At 33.6% G+C, this 26,000-nt stretch overlaps 2 protein-coding genes across 8 annotated transcripts; both read left to right on the top strand.

The window, feature by feature from the left end:
- Nucleotides 1-1,800: 1,800 nt before the first annotated feature.
- LOC123205093 (protein CHROMATIN REMODELING 5-like) lies at nt 1,801-20,206 on the top strand. 5 transcript variants are annotated; one of them, XM_044621910.1, is made up of 31 exons: nt 1,802-2,128; nt 3,063-3,856; nt 3,995-4,059; nt 5,493-5,939; nt 6,799-7,023; nt 7,204-7,287; nt 7,871-7,930; nt 8,024-8,127; nt 8,444-8,495; nt 9,154-9,217; nt 9,462-9,555; nt 9,649-9,736; nt 9,824-9,958; nt 10,202-10,393; nt 10,499-10,566; nt 11,375-11,468; nt 11,565-11,689; nt 11,774-11,837; nt 12,035-12,247; nt 12,812-13,054; nt 14,382-14,492; nt 14,667-14,753; nt 14,954-15,136; nt 15,335-15,415; nt 15,543-15,788; nt 16,889-17,044; nt 17,125-17,302; nt 17,431-17,612; nt 18,288-18,641; nt 18,748-18,841; nt 19,228-20,206. In XM_044621910.1, the coding sequence occupies exons 2-31, from the start codon at nt 3,130-3,132 to the stop codon at nt 19,704-19,706; spliced, it is 5,295 nt and encodes a 1,764-aa protein (XP_044477845.1). In that variant the 5' UTR covers nt 1,802-2,128; nt 3,063-3,129; the 3' UTR covers nt 19,707-20,206. The 5 variants fall into 5 exon arrangements, with proteins under 5 accessions (XP_044477866.1, XP_044477845.1, XP_044477850.1 ...); XM_044621915.1 differs by having other exon boundaries at nt 3,045-3,856; XM_044621922.1 differs by lacking the exon at nt 1,802-2,128 and adding an exon at nt 2,143-2,475.
- A 1,668-nt stretch (nt 20,207-21,874) lies between these two features.
- LOC123196732 (serine--glyoxylate aminotransferase) lies at nt 21,875-25,998 on the top strand. 3 transcript variants are annotated; one of them, XM_044610834.1, is made up of 6 exons: nt 21,875-21,978; nt 23,631-23,912; nt 24,263-24,547; nt 24,685-25,051; nt 25,362-25,572; nt 25,678-25,998. In XM_044610834.1, exons 2-6 carry the CDS (start codon nt 23,708-23,710, stop codon nt 25,813-25,815), a joined length of 1,206 nt encoding a protein of 401 aa, XP_044466769.1. In that variant the 5' UTR covers nt 21,875-21,978; nt 23,631-23,707; the 3' UTR covers nt 25,816-25,998. The 3 variants fall into 3 exon arrangements, with proteins under 3 accessions (XP_044466769.1, XP_044466784.1, XP_044466777.1); XM_044610849.1 differs by having other exon boundaries at nt 21,911-21,978; nt 23,699-23,912; XM_044610842.1 differs by lacking the exon at nt 21,875-21,978 and adding an exon at nt 22,715-22,765.
- The last annotated feature ends 2 nt before the right edge of the window (nt 25,999-26,000 follow it).

Genomic DNA, 26,000 nt, shown 5'->3' with positions numbered 1-26,000 from the left:
AGAGTTAAATAAACAATTTTGTTATCCACTATATTGAAAATTAAATATAATTTAAAGTATTTAAGTAAATAATAAAGGTGAAAAAAAGCTTTTAATATAATTTAACCGAAGATTTAAGTGCATACGTTCATAGTTGTATTATTGGTTGTTTTGAGATAATAATAAGATTACAATGCTAGAAACTACATGGTTTTAGCTTCTTATCCATTTTCCTCTTTTTTTGGCCCTTTAATATGATACAATATACATATATATATCTTTTATATTCTATTTAAACTCGTTCAAGGAAAATTACAATGACAGCATGACATATATATTCAATAAAAAATAATAATTTTCTTTTATAGACACGAAATAAAATAAGAAAAAAAAATATGAGAGAAATTGAAGAGATATGTTACTATGTGAAATTCTTTTTGATCTTGTTTAGTAGAATTTTTACTCATGTTTCTTAGAATTCTTATTTACACTCCTAAACAATTTGCGGTATAAACAAAGTGTTTCGTTGTTGTTCCTCAACTTGTATCATTCCATTTTTATCATATAACAAACCTAAGTATTCATTGTATAATAAACTATACTTAATTTCTTTTTTCCTTCTCTTAATCTTGAAAATGACCACTTATAATAATATTATATATATCTAATTTTGAGTATTCAATTAACTATCTAAATAATATATTTTTTATATGATTAATTAATTTTAAATTAAAAATAAAAATAATATATAATTATATAATGATATGTTACACATATATTTAAAATTGGATGTAAATAGATTACTTATAATATAAAATTATACCAACATCATAGAATGATGCTTGATATAAAAAAAAATATACACATTTATGATGCATTAAATATGTTCTAAAATGAAGCATACAATAATTAATAGTGGTACAGATTTCCCCTCCCAAAAATGGAACTTTGTTTCTTCATTATGTCACCCTTTTTAGCCCTTGCCATTTGTTATCTCATTTTTTACCTGCAAATTCTTGCTCCGCTTTTGTAACCAATCGTGGGCATGTCAGCACTACGGACCTTCTCCAAACGACGTCGTCATCAGAAGCTACCCACAGCGTAAGATTAATCCCTGCCCAACTCCTATTTGCCACGTGGATACATCTTGGCTCTCACGTTTTCATTTGAACCTTTACAAATAGTCATTTTCTTTTATTTATTTTTTTGATTTTAATTAAAATTTCTCTTAATGATTTATTTTTGCGCATGGTTTCTAATAAAAATTTACAATTATAGAAAAATAGTGTATAAAAATTCAAATTAAAATAATTTTTAAATAAAAATAAATATGCATAAATGAAGTCAATTTAATAAAAAAATTAAAATGTGTTTGATGTAGAATTTGAATATAATTTTTATTTTTAAAAATTAAAATATTTTGTATAAATATGATTTGAATTTGTTATGAAAATAGTTTTGAAATAAAATCTTAAAAAATAATATAAAATTAAAAAATAAAAAGTGGTCACAGGTTTTTTTTAGTTTTTAATATGAAAATAATTTTTATCAATCACAATAATTATAAATAAAAAAATTCGAATCATATTTTAGTTTTTTAAATAAATTGGAACTATAAATCTAACAAATGTAAAATTTTCAATTTGATACCTTCCAACAAATTCATAATCCCTTTAATAACATTTTTTAATTAATTTTAATTTCTAAATTTTAATTAAATTATTTTTAAAAGAAAAAAAAATAGAAGTTTATAGAGAGAGAAAGTTTACTATAAACACGTTTCTCCAAAGGAAAATATAAATAGAAATAAAAAACCCTTGATGCCTCTTCTTAATTTTCTCTTTGTAAACACAAACATAACACAACGCGCTCTCTCTCTTCTGATCGGCGATTATTCCAAACACTACGTCTCGTCGTCTTCCCCTTCCTCTTTCCACAATCCTTCTCTGCCTACTCACGGCTCGCCGCTCCCTGTCTACCACCCTTCGTAATCGTAAATAACCGCAATTCTTACCCGCAATCCTGACCCGATACCATACCCGAAAGATTACGCCAATCATACGTCGTCGTTTTTCATTTTTGACCTTTTTTAAATTTTATTTTCCCTTTCCTGACCGGTGATTTAAATCAGTTTCCGGCGGTTCAGAAGGTGCGCAAGATTACTAACCTGTGCACTCTCCCTTTTGTTAATGTGAAAAGCTTGACCTTATTAGTAAAACTCGTTGGGTGTGGGTATAGTCACGTGTTTTTTTTGGGGAAATTTTCTGGTCTTTTCTCGTTGAGTGTTGTGTTTCGAGGAACGGAGTTTGTAATATAGGGTTTCCGATTGCGAATTAGGGTTTCGTTTGTGTTGTGAGGGGGAGTTTTGAGGGGTTTTAGTAATGGATTTCGTGTGATTTCTATTGGGACAGTGTGGATCTGTTTGATCTGGTTATGCGATTTGTTTCGTGTTTGGTTAGTTTTTTGGGCTGTTAACGATGGGATTTTCTTCAATTCGTGAGTTTCTCTTTTTTAGAGCTTTAATGAAGTGATTTTGGTACTCGTTTCTTGTGTTTCTGATAAGTTTTTTTAATTACATTTGATCCAAGAAAGTCAATGGTGTTTTTATTTCAATGTTTTTGTGTCAAGTTTGAATTTTTATTGCTGCGTCTTGTTCTTTGTATTGTCCAGAACCAACTTACACTCATCTTCAGAGTGTTCTATGAATGCAAATAGAGAATTAAAGAAATTTAGAAGACAATAGATGGTGTTTGGTAGCCATAAAATTCCAGAAACAATTAAGCTGCCTGAAGGAACCAGGGAGCTGTGACTTTTTTTCCCTACTTTTTCTTAAATAACTGTTTGTTAAGTGATGCTTATTTTTTCTTCTTGCGTCATAGCTAGGATGAAAATGTAGTTTAGACTTGTGTTTTTTGCCTTATGTTGCTGAAATTGAGTTTGCTTGTCATTATTTTTTTTGGACAAAGGTTTTATTTTGGCTTTGACTTTGATGGAGAACTGCTTATCACTGCTATTTACGTCCATCTATCTTCTATCTTCTATCTTTTTCTTTGTATTGAGGTTAGGTCTTATTTGTCTCTCAGGGGTTTGAAGAGAGCATAACACACCTTTCTGAAAGTTGGACTGTAAATAGAGTTTCCATGTGAGAGGATGGCTTTTTATAGAAATTTCACTAATGAAACTATTTCACAAAGTGTACTTGAAGACAAAGGCCAAGAACAAAGTGCTAGTAGAATTCAGAGCTCAGTAGGTAACAAGGAATTAGATGGGACTTATGGTGGAAGAGATTTTGATATTAATATGGATGTACAGTATCAAAGCGATGGAGAATTAGATGATGCTAGTAGGTTGCAGAGTGAGGCAGCTGCTGATGATCATGGCAGTGTGAGAGATTTAAATATGCAGCCTTCCGGAAGGAGAACAGCTCTTGCTGGAAGATGGGGTTCAACCTTTTGGAAGGACTGCCAACCTATGGGCCCTGCCACTGGTGGGTCTGATTCTGGTCATGATTCAAAATCTGAATATAAAAATGTTGAAGGGTCTGAAGACAATTCACTGGATAACAGGGATGATAGATTGGAGTCTGATGATGAGGGGCAAAAAGTAGTTGGCAAGGGGCCAAGAGTTCAATCTGATGTACCAGCAGATGAGATGTTGTCTGATGAGTACTATGAGCAGGATGGGGAAGATCAAAGTGACTCCTTGCATTATAGAGGGTTTAGCCATTCTGGTGGCATGAATTCTAGGCCCCAGTCTAAGCCTGTTGCTGTTAATAACTATGTGTCAAGAAGATCAAGAGTTTTAATGAACCGTGAATATGATGACGACAATGACAATAATGATTATGCTGATTATGAGGATGAGGATGAAGAAGAAGGTAAATTACTTCACATTGATTTAGTGCTTTTCTAATTGTGAAGAACAAAAATAGGCTAAAGAACAAAGTATGGAGTTCTTATATTCTTCTCAATGTAGAAAGCTAGAATTGAAAACATTGTTGTCTTATTATTTGCAGATGATCCTGATGATGCAGATTTTGATCCTGATCATGGTGTTACTGGTGGTCGCACTGGCAGCAAGGTTAGTGAATGTGCCATCAAGCCAACTAATTATTGAGGCATGATGTTATTGCATTTCAATCTCTACTGCCTTTCACTTAATTTTCAATGGTTATGTTTTTTTTTACTTTCTCTGTGATGTTATGTGGCCAAGACTTACTGAAATATATCTTTTCTATGTTGAGATTCCATTTTCTTATACACATTGATCGGAACGTGACACACATTTCATCTGTGTTAACAAGGGAATTTGTTATCTTTCTGATTTGTTTTTAAGCCTAGTGAACGTAAATTGCAGTTCTTCAGTGTTTTCAAAAGCTTTTAAAACTGAGAAGTGCTTGATTCAGTTTTGGGTTGTCATGTTTTGTATCAATTAGTTTGTGAAGCTGTGGAAGCTTAATAGTAAGCTTCAAACTATTAATAAAGTCAGTTTCATGTTTCTTATTGGATGAAGTTAGAATTTAAAACAACTCATTTTGGATTGTATGTTTTATGTGCTGGAGAGCAGATAGCATGCTGCTTGTCATATGGTAGACATTAGTAAATTGTTTATGTTGCATATATGGTGGCTAGATTTGGGGAAAACATAAGGATTTAGCCATTTAGGTTTTGATACCTGGAACCAAAGTGCTTGAGGGCATTCAATGTAAATATGTTTATTATTTAACGTCTTTATGGCTTATTGTGAAAAGCCTAAAGGAAAATTTTAGGATTTGTTTGGAAGGACGATTGGTTGCTAAAAAAGATGAATGATTTGCTCTTTTTTATTTTATTTTTTTGGTTGTTTTGTAGATAGAATGGACTTTATTGTTGAATGGAGTGAAGGAGATGTTGAGGTTTTGAGAATGAGGGTTTTATGCTTTTAGAGCCAGGTTTCCAGATTTTGTTGTGGATTATTAATTAGGCAGGGAAACAATTCCAAAGAGATAAGAGAGATAAAAACTTCTGGAGAAAAAGTAAAAGAATCTAGGTAGCCTTGTGTCAAATAACTTGTCATTTAATTTCCATTAGTGTTGGAATAGTACATCAAAATTGTGATTCTCTGTACCTCTTCTTTATTTTTATTTTTTAAAATTTTAATGTCAAAGGAAAAATTTCAGCTCAGGTGATGAGATTATAATTCTTAAATGTGGTTTGTGATGGTCAGGTGGTAGAGTGAGGCCTGGGCACTTAGAAATAAGGTTGTGTTGGTGTCTTTGTGATGATGCAGTTAATGTAAAATGATTGTTTCTTGGCTATATTCCTATGCAATGTACAGTCTTTAGAGATTGACTGAAATTTGTGTATTGGTTTTGTATGCTCATCTTTTTCATGTTGTTAATGATCCCTTTGGTGAGAAATATATTTGGCAGGTATTATTTACTTGGTTTCTGAATAGATATTGAATGTGCTGCGTTGTAATCGATTTGATCTATGTGCATGCTAGTAAACTTTTTTTTCGTGATATTTCACCAGGATAAAGATTGGGATGGTGAAGAATCTGATGAAGAAGAAATCAGTCAGGAGGATCTAGATGTCTCTGATGATGATGATGATGATTCTTACTATACGAAGAAACCTAAGGGTCAGCAACGAGGGGTGAAAGCCAGTCGTAATGTAAAATCTTCTAGAGAACATAAATCATTGTATGCATCTAGTCGACAAAGAAGAGGGAAAACATCAGTTGAAGTGAATGATTACTCTGCTGAGGACTCAGACAGTGAGAGTGATGAGGCTTTCAAGAACACAACCAGGAGAGGTGCGTCACTTCGTAAAGGCAATTCTCAGTCCACAATGACAACAAATTTTACTGGACAAAACAGTGAGGTTCGCACTTCAACTAGGTCAGTTCGGAAGGTATCATATGTTGAGAGTGATGAAAGTGAAGAAGTTGATGAAGGCAAGAAGAAAAAGCCCCAAAAGGTCCTTTTTTTAAATTTCCTTTTTCACTTTTATCTTATTTACTAATTTTAACAAATATCAATTTGGTGGATTATATTCTTGACTTGATACTTTTTGCTATTATTTACCATAATTTAGGAGTACACTAGATGTTTGGTTTAATTTGTTGAATGATACTTTGTGATGTAATCTTGAAAGAGGGTTATATAGGCTGATTATTGAACCTATGGTCTTACCTTATACTTTTCTTTCTTTGGAAGGGGTGTGTAGATATTGTTTCTGCATCATATGGTTTATGATAGAGGAGCTTTTTAGTTTCTCACTTTGTAGGCTAATTTTTAACTTTCAGTTTGAAAAATATTGTAAATTGAATTCTTATTTCATAAATAGAAATCCTTCTTACCTGGTAATAAATGTGGCATACTTAAGAACTGGAAACATGGCTCGCAATTATTGGATGTAAAACTGAATACAGTGGTGTTTTTCTTGGTCTCTGATTGCCTAACGTTATTGATGATATCTTCACTTTCCTTATTTCATTAATTAGGTTGTCTTTGTAGTTGCTGCTAAATACAAATGCTTGAAGGCTAACTGTGACTGGAAACTTGTAATTTAGTTGCTGAAGGTTCTGTTTTCAAGGAGTTTGCTGTTAATGGGTTTAATCCATTTTTCATCATAACTTCCTTATTAAACAACAAGTTTAATATCTATATGGTTGTATATGCATCTCTGTGTTGTCTGTCTTTTAGTTGGCTTAACTGTACTTTCTTAGAGTGGAACCGTTTGTTCCTCTCCCATTATACCTAAAGTTTTGTTCTGTTTTTGCATTCTATTCCGAGGATCTGATTTTTATTTTTCACCCTTGCAATCAATTGTCTAGGATGAGACTGAGGAGGAAGATGGTGATACCATTGAAAAGGTGCTATGGCACCAGCCAAAGGGCATGGCGGAGGATGCTTTAAAGAACAACAGATCAACAGAGCCTGTGCTGTTAAGTCACTTATTTGATTCTGAGCCTGATTGGAATGAGGTGGAATTCCTAATAAAATGGAAAGGCCAGTCGCATTTGCATTGTCAGTGGAAATCAATAGTTGAACTTCAAAATGTATGCTTCGAATTCTCAAGCTTAGATATGTTTTTAATGTATGTTGTTACCAAGTTGTGTCGTATTTTTGTATAATTATGTGGGAGTTGACATTAATGCAACTTTTTATGTTATTGCTATTTTTTCTTTTTTCCTTTATTGTTCACACGACATTTACATTTTATCTTTGTGAGTTTGCAGCTTAGTGGTTTTAAAAAGGTTTTGAATTATACAAAAAAGGTAACAGAGGATATAAGGTACCGGAAGGCCGTTTCACGAGAAGAGGTAATGCCTGTCTTATACCAATTCATTTTTGGAGTTCTTATTTCTTATGCCTGCATGGTCGTGCAATAACCATTTTAATGATTTATTCCCTTGTACTTGTGATTTGTATCTTGTTTGTTGAGACATGAATGTAGATCAATATTTATCCAAAAATAAGCAATTGCATAGCCTTTCCGATAATGTATTTAGTTCCCTAGTGTTATTGGTGTTTGGTATTATATGGAAGTCCATATTCAGTCATTTAACTTGCTTCAGGGGGGACAAGTTATTACTTAATAGCAGGGTCTTAAAAGTCTAAATAAGCAAGTTTTAAAACTTGTTTTGTAATTTACTTGAGGAAGTTCATGAAAAAATGTTTTGTTCTATACATTTTTATCATGTGCTCTGTCCTAGACAATTCTCATGATAAGTGACATGTCATTGGGTGTCAATGAGTTCATTGCTTTCTGTTTCTTTTGCTATGGTAATATATTTTTTCTCTCCATATATTCTGAAAAAATTATATTTCTGATTATTTTGGCAATTAATATTTTTAATGTGCTGGCCTGTTCCTTTATATTTTGTTGTTTTGTTTGCCTGTTAGATTGAGGTCAATGATGTGAGTAAGGAAATGGATTTGGATATTATCAAGCAAAATAGTCAGGTCTGCGCTTTTGCATTTATATACTTCTTTATCTACTTCCTTAAATATGTTAAGTTTTCTTTCTTTTGCATTAATGTTTTTGTAATTATTCAGGTTGAGAGGATAATTGCTGATCGAATCAGTAAAGATAGCTTTGATAATGTGATGCTGGAGTATTTAGTCAAGTGGCAAGGCCTTTCATATGCTGAAGCGACCTGGTATAATTAGACTAGATTTATCATTCTTACTAATCTTGTAATCAAAATAAGATTAGTTATCCCATTTTCAGTGCAATTGCTTTTTTCTTTAAAGTAAATTGTAGCATTTAGATTTCCATGCTTTTCTGGATAAAATATCATTTGTGCTAAAATAGTATATCTAGGTTCTCTGAAGGGGGAAAAGTGCTGCATCACTTTTATCATTTGTGGTTTCGTCGTTTATATTGCATTGCTTTATTTTGCTTCTTATATGCCAATGAATTTGTCTCATGACAGTAATTAATGTATAATATTTCTTTTTGATGTTTGGTTTTAGGGAGAAGGACATAGACATTGCTTTTGCCCAAGATTCTATTGATGAGTACAAGGTAGAGTATCAGATAGGTTTTGTTTTTTGTTCAATTTTTTTTCTCATTTTTCACTTTCTTTTTGTGAGCTTTTCTTCAGCATGACAATATTTTTTCTGTTCATTACGTTTTGATAACTAAAAATTCTTTAACCTTTTTTTTTTTTGGGCCTATATTATGGATGGTTGAATCCCTATAGACATGCCTCAAGTTTTCACTCTACCTGGTCCTTTGTATTGAGCTAATATTATCATCTGTTCGTTTCTAGAATTATGGTTGAATGCGATATTTTAACTGTACTGTATGACTTGCACACTTTCATCTGATCTCTATGTCAATGGATTAAGATAGTGAATGGATGAAAATTTAAATGAAATTTTCAATCTGGAAAATAAGTAAAAGATACGAACCCATATAGTTTTGCACAGTATTTTTCTTATGCTGTAATCATAACTTTAGCATAGTGAGCCTGCTATATGGTGGTGGATGAGCATTCATAATTTATAACAGGATTTTGTACCGTATTGAGGTTTGTGATCAATCTTTTGTTCATGAGGCTGCATGTTAAAATCATTGTTTAGTCCATTTCTTTGTAATATAATTGTGAATATGAACACACATACCGTTGAAAGTGAGCAGAATTATGGTGTAAAGAGTTTGTGATTTGAATTTTGATCAGGCTCGTGAGGCTGCAATGACAGTACAAGGGAAAATGGTGGATCACCAGCGTAAGAAAGGCAAAGGTCTGTGATATAGTGTTGTTGCTGTGGGGCTTTTAGCTCCATTCCTCTTTTAACATCTTGTATCATGAGTTGTAAAGTATGAAAAAATATATATATATTCTTTTCTCCCTATGGTTTCTGTTCTTTCCCAGCTTATATATTGCTTTCTTAGTCTCTTCTCTTTTTATCTGATTCTTATATCTTCAGTCATGTAAACTGTACTTGTGAATAAATCATTTAATCGTTGAACTATTTTGATGTGCAGCAAGTTTACGAAAGCTTGATGAACAACCTGAATGGTTGAAAGGAGGAAAGCTTCGTGATTATCAACTCGAAGGTTTGAATTTTCTGGTTAATAGGTATGCTCTTCTCATTTGGGTAAAGTTTTGGCATTTCATTTCTTAAGGCTTTCTAGTCATACATGTAGTAACTAGTGTCCCTTAATCTGACAGTTGGAGAAATGATACCAATGTCATTTTGGCTGATGAAATGGGTCTTGGTAAAACTGTTCAGTCAGTGTCAATGCTTGGTTTCTTACAGGTGAAATTTGGTTCTCCTTTCAATGGATGGACTGGGGAAAGGTTGTTGTAAAGTCTAATAAAATTTAGTTTATTTTGCTTTCTGCAGAACGCTCAACAAATACCTGGTCCATTTCTTGTAGTTGTACCATTATCCACCTTGTCTAATTGGGCGAAAGAATTTAGAAAGTGGCTGCCCACCATGAATATTATTGTATATGTAGGTACCCGTGCAAGCCGAGAGGTGAGTCATGTTATTTATGCAAGGGTTTGGATTGTACATATGAGGAGTGCTTGGATAGTTCTTATATGTATTGTGATGGCTAGTCCTTTTTTTCTTTAACACCATTTTTTAAAGTATTGTCAGATACTGACTTTTGGTTAAAACCACTGTTTGCATTGATAAGCATATTGTATTTGTTCTCTTAATGACAAACTTTCTCTTGATTCTTTGTCTCTTAAATCTCTCTATTTATTTGGTTAACAGGTTTGCCAGCAATATGAGTTTAATAATGATAAGAAAGTTGGCAGGCCTATAAAATTTAATACCCTGTTGACGACATATGAAGTGGTCCTGAAGGACAAAGCTATTCTTTCCAAGATGAAGTGGAATTATTTGATGGTTGATGAGGCACATAGGTTAAAGAATAGTGAGGCACAGTTGTACACAACACTTTCGGTATAACATGTTTCTAATTATTAATATATTTTATTTGTTTTGCATATTTTGGTTTGATTATTTACTATGGTCATTTCTCCTTAATAGTTTCTTATTTCCCTGTAGGAATTTAGCACCAAAAACAAGTTGCTTATTACTGGCACTCCACTGCAAAACAGTGTGGAAGAGCTATGGTATGTATTCCTTGTATCAGTATATTAGCATTGCAATTGCTGTCCACAGAGCAAGACCTTATTTGTTTGTGATCCTTTATTCCATTAGTACAATTTTTCTTAACCTTTAACTCTATATCTCCCAACAAAGCATAGGGATCATCATAACTATCATCGAGTATTACTAATGTTATGGAACATCCCTTTGTATAAATTAGACTGCCAAAACTCTTCTTTTGACAAAGTCTGCTATTTTTGCTGCATCTGTTGAACTATTCACAGAGTAACAAGACCAAGGTAGTCTGATATGAAATGCATTATGACCTATTGCAGGATGACTAATCTGCAAATGTTGGTAGTCAAGCATTAGTGATGTAAATCTTCATAGTGCACTTGACTGATGAATCATGTATTCAATTTATGGTGTAGTGTTAGATTCAACAAGATTGTGTATGGTGAATAGGCTCAAATTTCACTAACGAACTAATAAAAACCAATTTGAAAGAAACTAATTTTTTATTTCAATTTAAATTGTTAAACACTTAAGAATTTGTTTTTTATTAGAAAATCAGTAAATATATAGTTTTATATATTCTTTAATTTTATATTCATATGCTTAATCACATTATCTGTGAGATTAACTAATTGAAGGCATTTTATGAAGGTAATTAAATATTTAAATGCTATTTTTTAATTTTTTTTTTTACTACAGAAATAAAAATGAAAGACAAATAGGTATTTGCATATCTATTCAAGAGTTAGAATGATAAGTTCAACAGTAATATGAAAGCCAAGTTGCTAATTGAAGACTTTTATTTCATTTGGCTAGGGCTCTGCTTCACTTTCTTGATCCTGATAAGTTCAAAAGTAAGGATGATTTTGTCCAAAATTACAAGAATCTTAGTTCATTCAATGAAAATGAGGTACAAATTTTTTCCTTAGCTCACTTACATCTCTTGGAAGTATTCTTGTTTCATCCTATAAAGCATCTTTTGATATGTGTGGGCGTCTAAATGTAGCTTGCTAATCTTCATATGGAATTGAGGCCTCACATTCTCCGAAGAGTTATAAAGGATGTTGAGAAGTCTTTGCCTCCAAAGATTGAACGTATTCTTAGAGTTGAAATGTCCCCACTTCAGAAGCAGTAAATATTATTTACTTGATAAAATAATAATATAAATAGTATTCTCTTTAGTTTAGTTATTATTTGCTGCTCAACTTATTGTAGGTACTATAAGTGGATTCTAGAACGCAACTTCCATGATTTGAACAAGGGAGTTCGTGGGAATCAAGTAAGTATATTCAAATGTCATTTTTGCACAATCTTAGGCTATGTATATTATTAACAATGATGTTAACAAATTTAAACCATTGCATAAAGTATATTGTTTCCATAGTGGCATTATTATTGTTATCATTAAATGACTCACTGAGTAACATCATTAAGTGTCACTACGTGTGTTGATTATGGAAAATTCGTGCATTGCAGGTTTCTCTTTTGAATATAGTGGTAGAATTGAAAAAGTGTTGCAATCACCCCTTCCTATTTGAGAGTGCAGACCACGGATATGGTGGGGACATAGGCACTAATGATAGCAGTAAATTGGAAAGAATTATTTTAAGCAGTGGGAAGCTTGTTATTCTTGATAAGCTACTTACCAGGTTACATGAGACAAAACATCGTGTGTTGATCTTTTCCCAGGTTTGTTTTGAAAGTCTTTCTACCGCCTATGCTCATATAAACTTACTGAAAGTTTTTTGAGCTTGGATATGATGTTTCTGTAAGTTGAAAATGATGTGACCCATTCATATTGTTAAATCAATGTCTATTGGCATTTGTGTAGGTATATTAATAGTCATGAGCATAAACTTTGCTTATAGTGGTGCTTGCTTTTCTAGGTTGGTGATTTCTGTTAGTACATAAGTATTCTTTATGAACATATTCTCTTTGTTTCCGTTTTGAAGTACCATTTTTAGAAAACGGTCATGGAAATATTTAAATTTTTGAAAACATAAAATCATAATTCTTATTTTTATTTTCAAATATATCTTTAGAAATTAAAATGCAAAAATCAGCCTTTATTGAATCAATAGATATAATTTGAAACATCTTCACTTGTTTTTGACACATCAAATGTTGTTCATCAATACATTCTAATGGTATAAGGATTTCTATGCACATGGTCACATAGTTTTTGTGTTGACTAGTTTTGCTTAAGATAAAGGGATATAAACAGGAGTTTGTTCCAATGATGAATTTCTGCAGATGGTTAGAATGCTGGATATACTAGCAGAGTATATGTCTTATAGGGGTTTCCAATTTCAAAGACTTGATGGTAGTACAAAGGCTGATTTTCGCCAGCAAGCTATGGATCATTTTAATGCACCTGGTAGTGAGGATTTCTGCTTTTTGCTTTCAACTCGTGCTGGTGGCCTTGGTATCAATCTTGCAACAGCGGACACAGTTATAATATTTGATTCTGACTGGAATCCACAAAATGACTTGCAGGTTTTGAACTAGATTGCATCTTGTTTCTCTGCTGTCATTATTTTATCATGAGATTTGTTTACCCGTCGACTGTGATTATTTTCTTCAATTTCTTGTTGTGTTTAAGTCTGATTTTATTGATAAATGGTATTTACAAGAATAAACTGATAATTAAAGGAGTTAGAGCTTCCCAATTCTGACCATTCGAGAGAGATTGGAAACCTCACAAATTAGCCCTGTGGCTGCCTACAATCGAAGGTTGCCCAAAAAACCTAAATTTCTTCCTCTGTATATTAAGCCCTATCCTCTAAAATTGGGACATGTGTCCCTAAACCCTATGTCCTAACATTACTTGCTCTTTTGAGATTCATCTTGTAGTACTCAAGTTGGGAAAATTGGAATATTTTTTGGAAATGAAGAAAACAAAATTTCAATTTTTTGGTAATTTTTTTTCCTTTTTTTTTCTTTGTCACCAACTATCCAAAATATTTTAACTTTTTTCGCTTTTTTTTCCTTTCTGCAAACTTCCAAGAATATTTTAATTTTTTTTTTCTCTTTTTCTCTTCCCCTTACGTTTCTCCCTTGCCATCTTCTTCTTCGTCTTTTTATTCCTCTCTTTTTCGGCCATTTTCCCCAGCTTTTCATGCAATCTCAACATTGGTTTACCTTCTAGTGTCGATTCTTCTTCCATTATAACCAATCCTCACCAATTTGCTCACCCAAGCCTCTAACTGTAACGTTTCAACTTCTCTGACATCGAATCTCCCTTTTTATGGCAATGGTCTTCATTCCAGCTATATCTCGCTAATTCAACTTCCCTCTGTAATGGTCCACCTTCCAAAAAGCCCATCCCTGTGGTGCGTTAGTTTCTAGCTGTTGATTCAACTTTTCCTTGAAAATTCACCTCCTCCCTTGTCGGAAATGTACTAGAAACCCTAGATCTCATCCCTCTAATACCAAAATGCTAGGAACCTAACGATTCTCACTCAAAACACAACAAGAATTTGAAGAAAATGAGTAAATTAAGTCTGATTTATATTGATAAAGGGTATCTACAAGGATAAAATGACAGGTGTTGGGGCTCCTAATTCCAGCCATTTGAGGCAACAGAAACCTCCCAAATCAACCCTAAGGCAGCCCACAACCAAAGGCTGCCCAAAAACCCTAATTTTCTTCCTTATTCCTTCTTGCAACCCTAACCACCCTTTATATAGTAAGCCCTATCATTTAGAATTGGGACATGTTTCCCAAAAACCTAGGTCCTAACATCGTCATTATTTCTTTGGTTTATTTGCATGGTGTAAAGGACTTGTCAATTATTACAATTTATACTTTGATTTTGTTTCAGGCAATGAGTAGAGCTCATAGAATTGGGCAGCAAGAGGTTGTCAACATCTATAGATTTGTTACCAGCAAAAGCGTTGAGGAAGACATCCTGGAGCGTGCCAAGAAAAAGATGGTGAATGCATAGATCATTAAGTATTTCATGTCATTTACCCAAAAGACACATGACATACATCTATTTTTATGTGTCTACATTATGTGTGAATAATGCTGTATATTTTCAGCTTCTCAGTTTTCCTTTGGGCTCAATTATTTAATATGTTTGCGTGTTTCAAATGTGTTCTTTTAGGTTCTTGATCATTTGGTGATCCAAAAGTTAAATGCAGAGGGTAGGCTGGAGAAGAAAGAAGCAAAGAAAGGGAGTTATTTTGACAAAGTAAGGACATGCACGTTGGTATTTGCTTTAATTAGAAGTATTTGTCATATAACCTATATTTGAGATTCTGTTTTAGCCGTAGATTTTTTTTATATCTCCTTGGCATGGATCTTAGGTGGACTTGTGATGTTTTCAGTATCCTGGTTGGTTCTTTATTCATTTTATTGTAAATTCTAACGTTTTACATTTTGTGATCATAGAATGAACTCTCTGCAATTTTGAGATTCGGGGCTGAGGAACTTTTTAAAGAGGACAGAAATGATGAGGAAAGTAAAAAAAGACTTCTAAGTATGGATATTGATGAAATACTTGAAAGAGCAGAGAAAGTCGAGGAGACTGAAGCTCAAGGAGAGCAAGGAAATGAACTGCTAAGTGCTTTTAAGGCAAGCAAAGAACTCATTCTTTGTGATGGAATTTACTATTCACTCTCTTCTCTTTAACTCATCTTTTTCTTTTTCTTGGTTAAGGTCGGTAGGACAAAAATAATGGGAAGTCGGTGTTCTAGCTGCTGTGCTATATTTCAAATGTAGATGTGCTTTATGTCCTTTTGATACCATTTTTATTTTTTTGATTGTACCCAGGTCGCCAATTTCTGTAGTGCAGAAGATGATGGGACTTTCTGGAGTCGTTGGATAAAACCTGATGCTGTTGCTCAAGCTGAAGTATGATCTTACTTGATTTTTCGATAGAATATATTATTGTACTATTTTTCTTTTTGGGGTTTAATTTTGTATTTTAAATTTTTTCTAGCTTTAGAAGTGCTCAAGATCTTATTTTTCCTCCCTCTAGGATGCTTTAGCTCCTCGTGCTGCAAGGAATACTAAGAGCTATGCAGAGGCAAATGAACCTGGGAGAAGTAGTAAAAGGAGGAAGAAAGGGTCTGAGGCTCAGGATCCTCCAGAGAGAGTCCAGAAGCGCCGCAGGGCAGAATTATCTGTTCCCACAGTCCCAATTATGGAGGGGGCATCTGCGCAAGTGAGAGATTGGTCTTATGGAAATCTTTCTAAGAGAGATGCCCAACGTTTTTTTCGTGCGGTATGCTTTGTGATGCTTATAAAATATGTTGGCCTTCTACTTTGGTCTACTTTGTATTTACATTTTCGTTATGCAAACTTGCTTGTTTCCTTGTCCATATGTCATTTTTAGTGAACATAGTGAACCCTAATAAAAATAAGAGAGAGAAAATGCTAATATATATTTCTTGTAAAACCTTTTATATTTTTAAAACTTTGAAAAAGGTTAACAGCATATTGGAAATGTCCAAATTTTCAACTTCTTGTCATAGACAAAAAAGACATTTTCAGTCATCTATAAGCTCCTTGTGAATTGTTATAAAAACGAAAAAAACTCACGGCATTAATGTATATATATTCCTGTAGATAATCTTTTTCAAATCTGTTAAACTTTTGCTCTAGTCTTGTAGATCACTATGTTATTCATATGCACGGTCTGAGTTTAGCTTTATCAAGAGCTTTAACCAGTGAGATTAGCAACTAGTAGAATTGAAATAATTACTGAATGCACCCTCAATTTGTATAAACATGAGCTATTCTGCATTCTGGTATCCAAACTATATAACTCAGAGATTCTGATTTTACTATACTAATTAAATATGATTGTTTGAAGTGCTCGGACAACAATAATTGTGGGGTCATTCACTTTAGTTGAATTGGGTTTTAACTCATAGGTTTTGAAGTACTCAGGTATTGACTCAAGAACTTATAGACATATTGTAGTCCAATTTGCCTTAAGTCAACATTAGGTCTGTTTATACTTAAAATGAACTACTAATTTCAGATAGACCTCTCCTCTTGATGTAATGAATTATTTTGATGATATTTAGTAGCTAAGAAACTGAAAGTTTTCCGGAAAAGTGGATACGAAAGCTTAAAAACCTGAAGTGTAATAAGTAACTAGCCTTTAAATAACTCCGAAATCTTTTTTCACCTCATCTTCTTGACCTCTTTCTGATGATTAGTTTGATATCTATTACACTATACTGTATGGTGTAGACTTTGTTCTCGCATGGGCAAAATGTGTTTAGCCTCTTCTGTTTGTTAGCTAGAAACTATGTTTCTGTCTCTTTGTTTAATCCCAGAACAGTGATAATGTTTTTCTTATGAATAAAAAATTAGGTTATGAAGTTTGGGAGCCACAGCCAAATCAGTCAAATAGCTGCTGATGTTGGTGGTGCTGTTGCATCAGTTCCATCTGAAGCACAGATTGAGCTTTTTGATGTTTTAATTGAAGGGTGCACTGAAGCAGTCAAAGTAGGAAGTCTGGACCCAAAGGTTGGTTTTGAATATTATTTTGCTAATGCATATTGGTGATATCCATGTGTTCATCTAATGTTATTATATAATTATTGTAGGGTCCTTTGCTGGATTTTTTTGGTGTCTCTGTGAAGGCTAATGATCTACTAACACGTGTCCAAGAACTTCAACTCCTAGAGAAGCTCATTATTCGCTATGAAAATCCTATTAAGCAATTTCGAGTGCTGACATCCCTTAAACCTTCAAATTGGTCCAAAGGTTGTGGCTGGAATCAAAGTATGTGAATCTGTTCTTTGACACCTGCTTTGTTCATTATCTTATTTGATAGTTTGGAAAAAAGGATTTTTATTTGTTTTATGTTTTTGGTGATTTATTATATTTTGCCATGTGGTTTTTATTTTCAGTCGATGATGCAAGATTGCTTTTGGGTATATATTACCATGGCTTTGGTAACTGGGAAAAGATAAGGTTAGATGATAGGCTTGGTCTTACTAAGAAGATTGCTCCTGTTGAGCTTCAACACCATGAGACATTTCTACCACGTGCACCAAATCTGAAAGAGCGTGCTAATGCACTTTTGGAAATGGTAAGCAATTATTCTTGCAGTCTTGTTTGCGTTGTTCATCTATTGAAATTTTTTTTTCCTTTGCATCTTGAATGTTGATATATTTGTTCTTTGAGCCATATTTTTCAAAATGTTTCCCTTGGGTATTTCAATGAACTTGTTTATTTGAATGCTGTTTTATTTCGCTGCAGCATAAACCACTTCCACTGTGCAATATTGCAAAGTATGCATTTATTATCCACTGTAATCAGCTTTTGTAAATATTAGTCCTTTCTTATCCACTGTAATCAGCCATATTCCTTCTAATGTTAGACCATGTACTATGCAAATCTACTTGGTATCTCAATGTTTGAATTCCTTTCCAAGCTCTTTTTTGTCCATTCTATGCTTTTGAGCCACTGTATTGGACTACTGATTCTAAAGTGTTTGGCTTCCAGTTACTTTCACTACTTGGAGGTTATCTTATCTCTGTCTGCTGTTGTGTGGAACACAGTATGACCACCCATGCTTATTTACATGTCTTGTGGTATCCACCATTCTATAAATATACTGCAGACAGATTTTCCTTTTTGTTCGTCTAGTGGTCTTTATGACTGTTCTATGTTATAATCATATGTAGGTCAGCAAAATTTTTTTCTTCGGTTTATCAGTGATGTCTTGGATGACTTAACTGATGATCAGAACCTTTATCACCAGGAACTTGCAGCTGTTGGTGGAAAAAGTGCAAATGCTAAAGTAGGTCGCAAGGCATCCAAGAAGGAGAAAGAAAATATTCTTAACATGTCAATATCTCAGATGAAGGGCAAGAAAGGAAAATCCGGTCCCTCTAAGGTCAATTTCCAAATTACCAAAGATAGAATTCATAAACCTCAGAGAGTTGAGCCTTTAGTAAAAGAAGAGGGTGAAATGTCTGACAATGAGGAAGTATATGAACAGTTTAAGGAAGTGAAATGGATGGAATGGTGTGAAGATGTCATGATTACTGAAATTAAAACGCTGCAGCGTCTTCACAGGTTGCAGACTACCAGTGCTAATCTTCCAAAAGAAAAGGTTGGCTCTGTTTGTCATATCCTTTTTTCTTTATTATATACACAAATATACTAGATTTTTGTATCCCGCTTCTTTCTGAAGTCCTTCATTCCTCTTAATTTTCCAGGTTCTGTCAAGAATTAGGAACTACTTGCAGCTTATAGGACGAAAGATAGACCAAATTGTTTTAGAACATGAAGAGGAACTTTATAAACAAGATAGTATGTGTTTCTTTATCATGCATAATTTCTTTATTATTCCTCTCAACTTTGATGTACACATTTGAATCTATCTTACCATTTGTGGCTCACTTTCTCTATCCTTATTGCCAAAAATTATCTTGTTATAACATTTAATAACACTATATGCACTTAAAATGAGAATCAAATTGCGTACCAATAATGATATGTCATTATGTGATTGGATGATATTGAATTAATAATAAATTTACATCTAATCATATAGAGACATATCATTATTGGTATCAAATATGATACTCATTTTAAGTGCACTTAACATATCTCTGTAACATTTTATTACATTGCTTACATTTCCCTTTTGTTAGATTTTCTTCTATATTAGAGTTTGAAAATAAGTTTTATTGCAGGGATGACCATGCGATTGTGGAACTATGTCTCCACATTCTCAAATCTTTCTGGGGAGAGGCTTCATCAGATTTATTCAAAACTAAAGCAGGAGCAGGATGAGGAGGCAGGGGTTGGACCATCCCACATGAATGGTGTTGTGTCTGGTTCTATTGACAGTAATGATCTAAATAATTTTTCCACGTTCACTAGGCAAAAGGGGTATAAAAATGTGACTGCCTATCAAATGGCAGAACCAATTCACAAGGGGATTGATACAAAAAAATTTGAAGCATGGAAGCGAAGGAGAAGAGAGGAAGCTGAAAGCTTTCCCCCAGCTCAGCCCATATTGCAAAGACCTATTGGCAATGGTACTCGTGTATCAGATCCAAACTCACTGGGAATTCTAGGGGCGGCACCTACTGACAGCAAACGTTTTGGTAATGAGAGACCCTACCGAATTCGTCAAGCTGGCTTTCCGCATAGACAGGGTTTTTCTTGAGGAATCAGGTAGCAGTCTATTTCTGATTTATGAGGACAGCTCATTGAAGACTGACACTGATTGGCTTTCACCTGGTAACGTTTACCTACTAAGCCATAAATGTTCTCTGGAATTCTTTATTGCCATCGGAATAAAAATGTGCAGATCCGGCCTGGTTTTGTTATGGCTGCTGATCTGTAGGGGGGCTTATTCATCAAATGGGAATTGCATATGTGTAGACACTGCACTGGGGAAGAAAAGCCAAGGGTCCGATTTGACATAGCAACACATGGCAGTCTTGCCATGATTTTTTAGTTTCTTTTTGGTTTTTTCCTTAAAAGAATGAGTCGACTAAATTGTTTACGTATATAGTGAAAATTAGCAGGAGAAAAAAAAAATCTAGTCAGTTTGAAATATTAAGGCGAGAGCAGAACAGTATATATGTATTATGCTATTGAGAAATTGTACATTATCAATTTTGCTTAATTTTGTAGGTCATTACTAAGAAAATTTTCTTTTCTCATTATTCCAACAATTTATTCATGTAGTTATGTTGCACTTCACTTTCTTGCATAATATTTGGGTAAAATTTGAGAGATATTTTGTTAGAACCCGGAGTTTAAGGTATGAGATTTAGTTCTCATATTGGAAAAATGAGTTTCTTATATGAGGTTTATATAGTTTGGAAGTCTCTAGTATTAAGAGTTAACTTTTAAGTTGTGGTTCTTTTAGGATGCATATCATTTGAAACCACATTCATTTTTGTCAGTTGCAATCAAGCGATACAAGTGGTGAATTGTAGTGTTTGTCTGTGGCTAGTAAAGAGTTAGTGCACAATCAACCTATATGAGTGTTATGATTGTAGAGTATGGTGATATGGTAGGATTTTAAATCAAGGTATAAAACTTGGATTTGACATTAGAAAAAATGAGTTTCTGATTGAGGGTTCATATGGATTTGAGTACTATAATCTCAACAGCGATATTTTGACATTTGGTTTTGTTATAATTCATGCCATTTTGAGCTGCACGTCTTATTTCTTTGTCATGACAAAATCGTGTATTTAAGTACCCATTACCTTCTTGGAGTGTGATGGATTGATTAAGTGACTTGGATTATGGATGTATCCATGGGAGATTAGAGGATCGGTCAAGTTCTTGAGAACTTGAGTCCCCAAATAGTCTTCACATGATGAAAAATGACCCTCCTTAATAATAATTGACAATTGTCTGCCTGCATATCATAGAGTTTTCAACATTGATCTGAACCGTTTGGTGAGGGACTCAGTTTCCAGTGCAAAGCAAGTTCAGAGAGAGATGTCTGGATTTTGTGTGTGTGTGTGTGTGTGTGTGTATTTAAAGAAAATTATTAAAAGGGTGCTTGTACTTTTCTCTTTCAACAATCCACTTCTTCTGAAATCATCAACCATCAATCGGAGTCCAAGTTTCCCAAATTTTCTCCAAAGTCGGGATGAAAACAATAACTGAAGAAAGCGAAAACGAAAAGATTGGAAGGAAGTGGTTTGTGGCGTTGGTTCCCACAACAGAGGCTGTGGTTCGCAGCCCTTTATCACTTTATCTTGTCACATTGCTTTCTCAACCTCATACTTCCTATTATCTCCCCAATTCTTTATTTAGTCCAATCCTTTTTCTCGTTATTTCCTTTCCCTTGTATTTTGGCTTTAATGATTTGTCGCCCTTCATTTTCTACTATTTAACCAGTATGTATACTTCATTATCAATTTCCCTTCATTTGTCACCTCCGAAATATAAAAGATAAAGATTAGTATTATATATACAAAATAAATTATATAAATTTATTTATATAAATTAAAGTAATAATATCTTATTATATAATTTTAAAATAAAAAAAATAAATAATTACATTATTCAATCATAAGTTATCCCCTAGTTGTTTAGTTTAATATATCTTCCAATTAGGAATGCCACATAAGATGGCAAAACTCTCCCATTAAACTATGCTACAAACATACTGTGTGGCAAAAAAAAATATATATATAAAAAATAAGAAATAAAATAATGATAAATCAAGTAGTGCAGGGTGTCATTGGATAGTTTGTATTATCCAAGTCCTACTGAACAGAACATAACTGATCAATTAATTCACAGCCGCAGGATGAGTTTCAGTTTCACGCTTATCTGCCACGTATAATGGGTCCCATCTAGACAGTTCATTGGCTCTCCCGCACTCCTATAAAATTGAATTTTTTCTCTCAAGCGCTTAGTCTTCCTTAGTAACGTAACTCACTCGCTCCTCCTCAAACAAGCCAAAGGTACTTCTCATTTTCTCACTTACTGTCATTTACTTGACTCAAACCTTTTATATATATATATATAACCTTTCTTTTTTCGTGTTATATGTTATAATTTTTACCTTTTATCAGCTGTATGTTGTATGTAACAATGGATTTGTATTTTTTAATGGAATTTTTTTAATATTTTGATTTATAATTTCAAGAGAAATTTTGTCTTTTAACATGTACCTGGAGTTGAGAGCACATGCGAATTTTTGATGCTAGAAAATTGTGTTTTGTGCTAATATGAGGAGTTAATGTGAAGTATGGGCTTCTGAATGATCCTTCAGTTTCAGTTCTGGTGTTCTGAGGTGAAATTCCTTGGATATGTCGCTGAGTCTTTTTGTATTGCTTGTGTTGTCTTATTCTATAAGGGAATACAATATAATATAATAAAATAATGGTCTCACAGTAATGGTAATCTATTTGTTTAGTATTCTGTTAATTAATTTTATAATCTGACAACATAAAAAATTTTAATATATTTTAATATAAGAAATATTTTTAGAAACTACACAGAACAATAATTTAAAGATATTTAAATAAAATTATTTTTTTTATTATTATCAATTAATATAATAATTATTTATGTATATCAATTTTAACATAATTTATTTCTATTAATTTGTCCATCATCCTATTTTATTGCAATTTTTTTAATAATTCGGACCAATTACCAAACACACTCTACATGTTACAGAATATATATTGTTAACAAAAAATCTCCTGTTGAATCGTTGGAACAGGATAATCCCGGATATTTGAGGTAAATTTGACTCTCTGCAGGTCTTGTATTTGTCTTGTTTTCCCATTTGCCGTGTCACTTTTTAGGTTTTCTTTCCAAAATTTATGTACAAGAGTATCTACACAATTTACTTAATTGCGTCTTTTGAAATCTTGGAAAATGGTCTAAATATGAGTTTATTATTGTACTTTTGAAAAAAAATGTTTATGGGAAATATTTTCAACTCTTGAAATGAATTGAGGAAATCTTGTTAAAAAGTTCAAGTCAAATTAAAATTTTTCATTGTTATTTTGTTGGATTATTTCTGGTGTGGTCGTAATATTTTGTTTTTGAGAATATATACTGAGTTTAAATGCATGATAACTAATAATATTGCTGTTTCTATTCAATTTGTTGTAGCTTCTTTTTACCGAAGTGTCAGTAACTTAAGTTTCAAAACCAGCTTTTGCTTTAATGATCGGCTGCTTCTCTGGTTTTGCTCTTCTCAATCCACTTGAACTCATAACTGTGGTTTGTGTGTCTTGTTTGGTAAAACAGTCATAATGTTTTAAAATTCTGAATTAAATTTGACTTCTTAATCATGATTGCAGTTAGTTCATGTTCGAATTAATTGTTCTTGTTGTTGAGTTGACACTTGTATGACTTTTCGATTTAATGTCGTCTGTTGAGAGCTGTAACTGAACTGAGGATTTCCTTATGTTGCATGTGTAAGGATGAATGATGAATTTAATTTACTAGAAACCAATGACAGAAAAGTGGTAAGTTTGATGATCAATGTAGAGTTCTCTAAGTTCTTGCTCTAGGAAATTGTATATATTGGCAGGGTACATGCTTGTAAGAGAAATCTATAGTTGACTTATGCTTTTCATTTGTTTGAATTCTGTAGCTGAGGTGTTTTGACACATTGAAGCATCAAAAATTTGTCAAACTAAAGCTTTTCGGTGACATTTCAAGGCAGGGAACATGGACTATGTGTATGGACCGGGAAAGAACCATCTCTTTGTTCCAGGGCCTGTTAATATCCCAGACCCTGTCATTAGGGCAATGAACAGGAACAATGAGGATTACCGGTCTCCAGCAATTCCAGCATTGACAAAAGTTCTTCTTGAAGATGTTAAGAAAGTTTTCAAGACAACTTCTGGGACTCCATTTCTGATCCCAACCACAGGTATTGTTATCATCCAATGAGTTACCTTGTATTATTTTACAGATACATGTGCTCATACTCTTGAAAAAATTGTACTTGGTGTTAGAGTTGGATTCAATTAGTCAATAGTAAGCTAGTTTGTGTTCTGATATGGACAGGATCACTTGGTGAATCAATTTTGTTTGTATGATAGTATGAGTGAGGGTGTTATTGAAAAGAATGATTGGATGATTTATAGAACTTTTATGAATTTAGATTGTTCTTATTTTTTAAAGTTTTTTCGATTAAAAAAGATAGAGGAATTAAGAGGTAAATTGTCATGTGTTCTGTTATCTAAGTCTCTGCTTGTTGATGTTCCTATCTTGTTTTAGGCACTGGTGCTTGGGAGAGTGCACTTACAAATACTTTATCACCTGGTGATCGGATTGTGTCTTTTCTGATCGGCCAATTCAGTTTGCTTTGGATTGACCAACAGCAACGTCTAAACTTCAATGTTGATGTTGTTGAAAGTGATTGGGGTCAAGGTGCTAACCTTGACATTTTGGAATCGAAACTTGCTGAAGATACTGCACACACTATTAAGGCAATTTGCATTGTCCACAATGAGACAGCAACTGGAGTTACCAACAACTTGGCTAAAGTGAGAAAAATTCTCGGTAAGTGCATATCTTGCTTTAAAGAATTTGTTTTCTCTAGTTGACGGGATATCTCTGGTTTTGTTTCCTTTCATCACCCTGTGCATCTACTTTTGGGATTTTATGAGATAGGTTCCTTGCTTTGTGTCTATTCTCAGATGAATACAGGCACCCAGCTCTTTTCCTTGTTGATGGAGTGTCCTCCATTTGTGCTCTTGATTTTCGTATGGATGAGTGGGGAGTAGATGTGGCTTTAACTGGCTCTCAGAAAGCTCTTTCTCTTCCTACTGGACTGGGTATTGTTTGTGCAAGCCCCAAAGCTCTGGAGGCCTCAAAGACTGCAAAATCACTCAGAGTTTTCTTTGACTGGAAGGATTACTTGAAGTTCTATCAAATGGGAACATATTGGCCTTACACCCCTTCCATCCAACTGTTGTATGGGCTGAGAGCTGCTTTGGATCTAATATTTGAAGAAGGCCTTGACAATGTGATTGCAAGGCACACCCGTTTGGGCAAAGCAACTAGGTGAGGCCTTTTTAGCTTCATTATATTTATATTGATGCAGTTTTGTAAATCATCTCTAAGTATGAGATACAAACACCTATGTTTCAATTCGGAGATCTCACTTCAAAATGGTATTCTAGATGAATTTAATCCAACATTTCTTGCTTTACGAGCTTTCTCTGTATTATGCCTTGAAGGGACTCAAACCTTGAACTCCAAAATCTTTGGCATGAAAAACGTGTTTGGGAGCTCTGAGTAACTTCTGATTTCCTTAGGGTTAAGGAATATAATTTGAATTGTGCTCTAAGAAGGCCTTGAAATTTGAATGTAGGATTGCTGTGGAGGCGTGGGGATTGAAGAACTGCACCCAAAAAGAAGAATGGTTCAGTGACACTGTGACTGCTGTGCTTGTTCCTCCATATATCGACAGCTCAGAAATCGTAAGAAGGGCATGGAAGAGATACAATTTAAGCTTAGGTTTGGGTCTTAACAAAGTAGCTGGAAAGGTATTTAGAATAGGCCATCTCGGAAACGTGAATGAGGTAATGGCTTCACACCTACTATTTCATTAGCAGTCTTCTTAACTCGTAAAATTTGCTTCCAAAGTCCGTCTTAGCATAATCTGTATATTCTTAATCAATTTTCAGTTGCAATTGCTGGGTTGTCTTGCTGGTGTGGAGATGGTACTAAAAGATGTAGGCTACCCAGTTAAGATGGGAAGCGGAGTCGGAGCTGCTTGTGCATACCTACAGAACAACACTCCTCTGATCCCTTCCAGGATTTGATTCACCGGCAGCCCATGTAATTACTTTTCTTCAATCATTTACTTCCGGGCACTATGTAAAAAATTTATAATCTGCCTTTGCTTGCACTCTTTCCAAACTTCCCTTTCTCCTTGATACATTGGCTATATATTATCCTGTATTTGGAACTTCTTTCTTCCAATCAAGCATTTTCTTTAGTTTTTATA

The sequence above is a fragment of the Mangifera indica genome, chromosome 2 (genome assembly GCF_011075055.1).
Source record: "Mangifera indica cultivar Alphonso chromosome 2, CATAS_Mindica_2.1, whole genome shotgun sequence".
NCBI classification, from domain to species: Eukaryota; Viridiplantae; Streptophyta; class Magnoliopsida; order Sapindales; family Anacardiaceae; genus Mangifera; species Mangifera indica.
The sequence above is the reverse complement of the archived record's forward strand: the minus strand, read 5'-3'. Positions and strand labels throughout refer to the sequence as shown.

What these genes read in the sequence shown, in the direction of transcription:
- LOC123205093 (XM_044621910.1), top strand. Translation starts at nt 3,130, where the DNA reads ATGGCTTTTTATAGAAATTTCACTAATGAAACTATTTCACAAAGTGTA. An exon ending in CAATAGTTGAACTTCAAAAT is followed by an intron (nt 7,024 to 7,203) that starts GTATGCTTCGAA and finishes GTGAGTTTGCAG; the next exon opens with CTTAGTGGTTTTAAAAAGGT. An exon ending in AAGGGAGTTATTTTGACAAA is followed by an intron (nt 14,754 to 14,953) that starts GTAAGGACATGC and finishes TTGTGATCATAG; the next exon opens with AATGAACTCTCTGCAATTTT.
- LOC123196732 (XM_044610834.1), top strand. Translation starts at nt 23,708, where the DNA reads ATGGACTATGTGTATGGACCGGGAAAGAACCATCTCTTTGTTCCAGGG. An exon ending in CGTTTGGGCAAAGCAACTAG is followed by an intron (nt 25,052 to 25,361) that starts GTGAGGCCTTTT and finishes ATTTGAATGTAG; the next exon opens with GATTGCTGTGGAGGCGTGGG. An exon ending in ATCTCGGAAACGTGAATGAG is followed by an intron (nt 25,573 to 25,677) that starts GTAATGGCTTCA and finishes ATCAATTTTCAG; the next exon opens with TTGCAATTGCTGGGTTGTCT.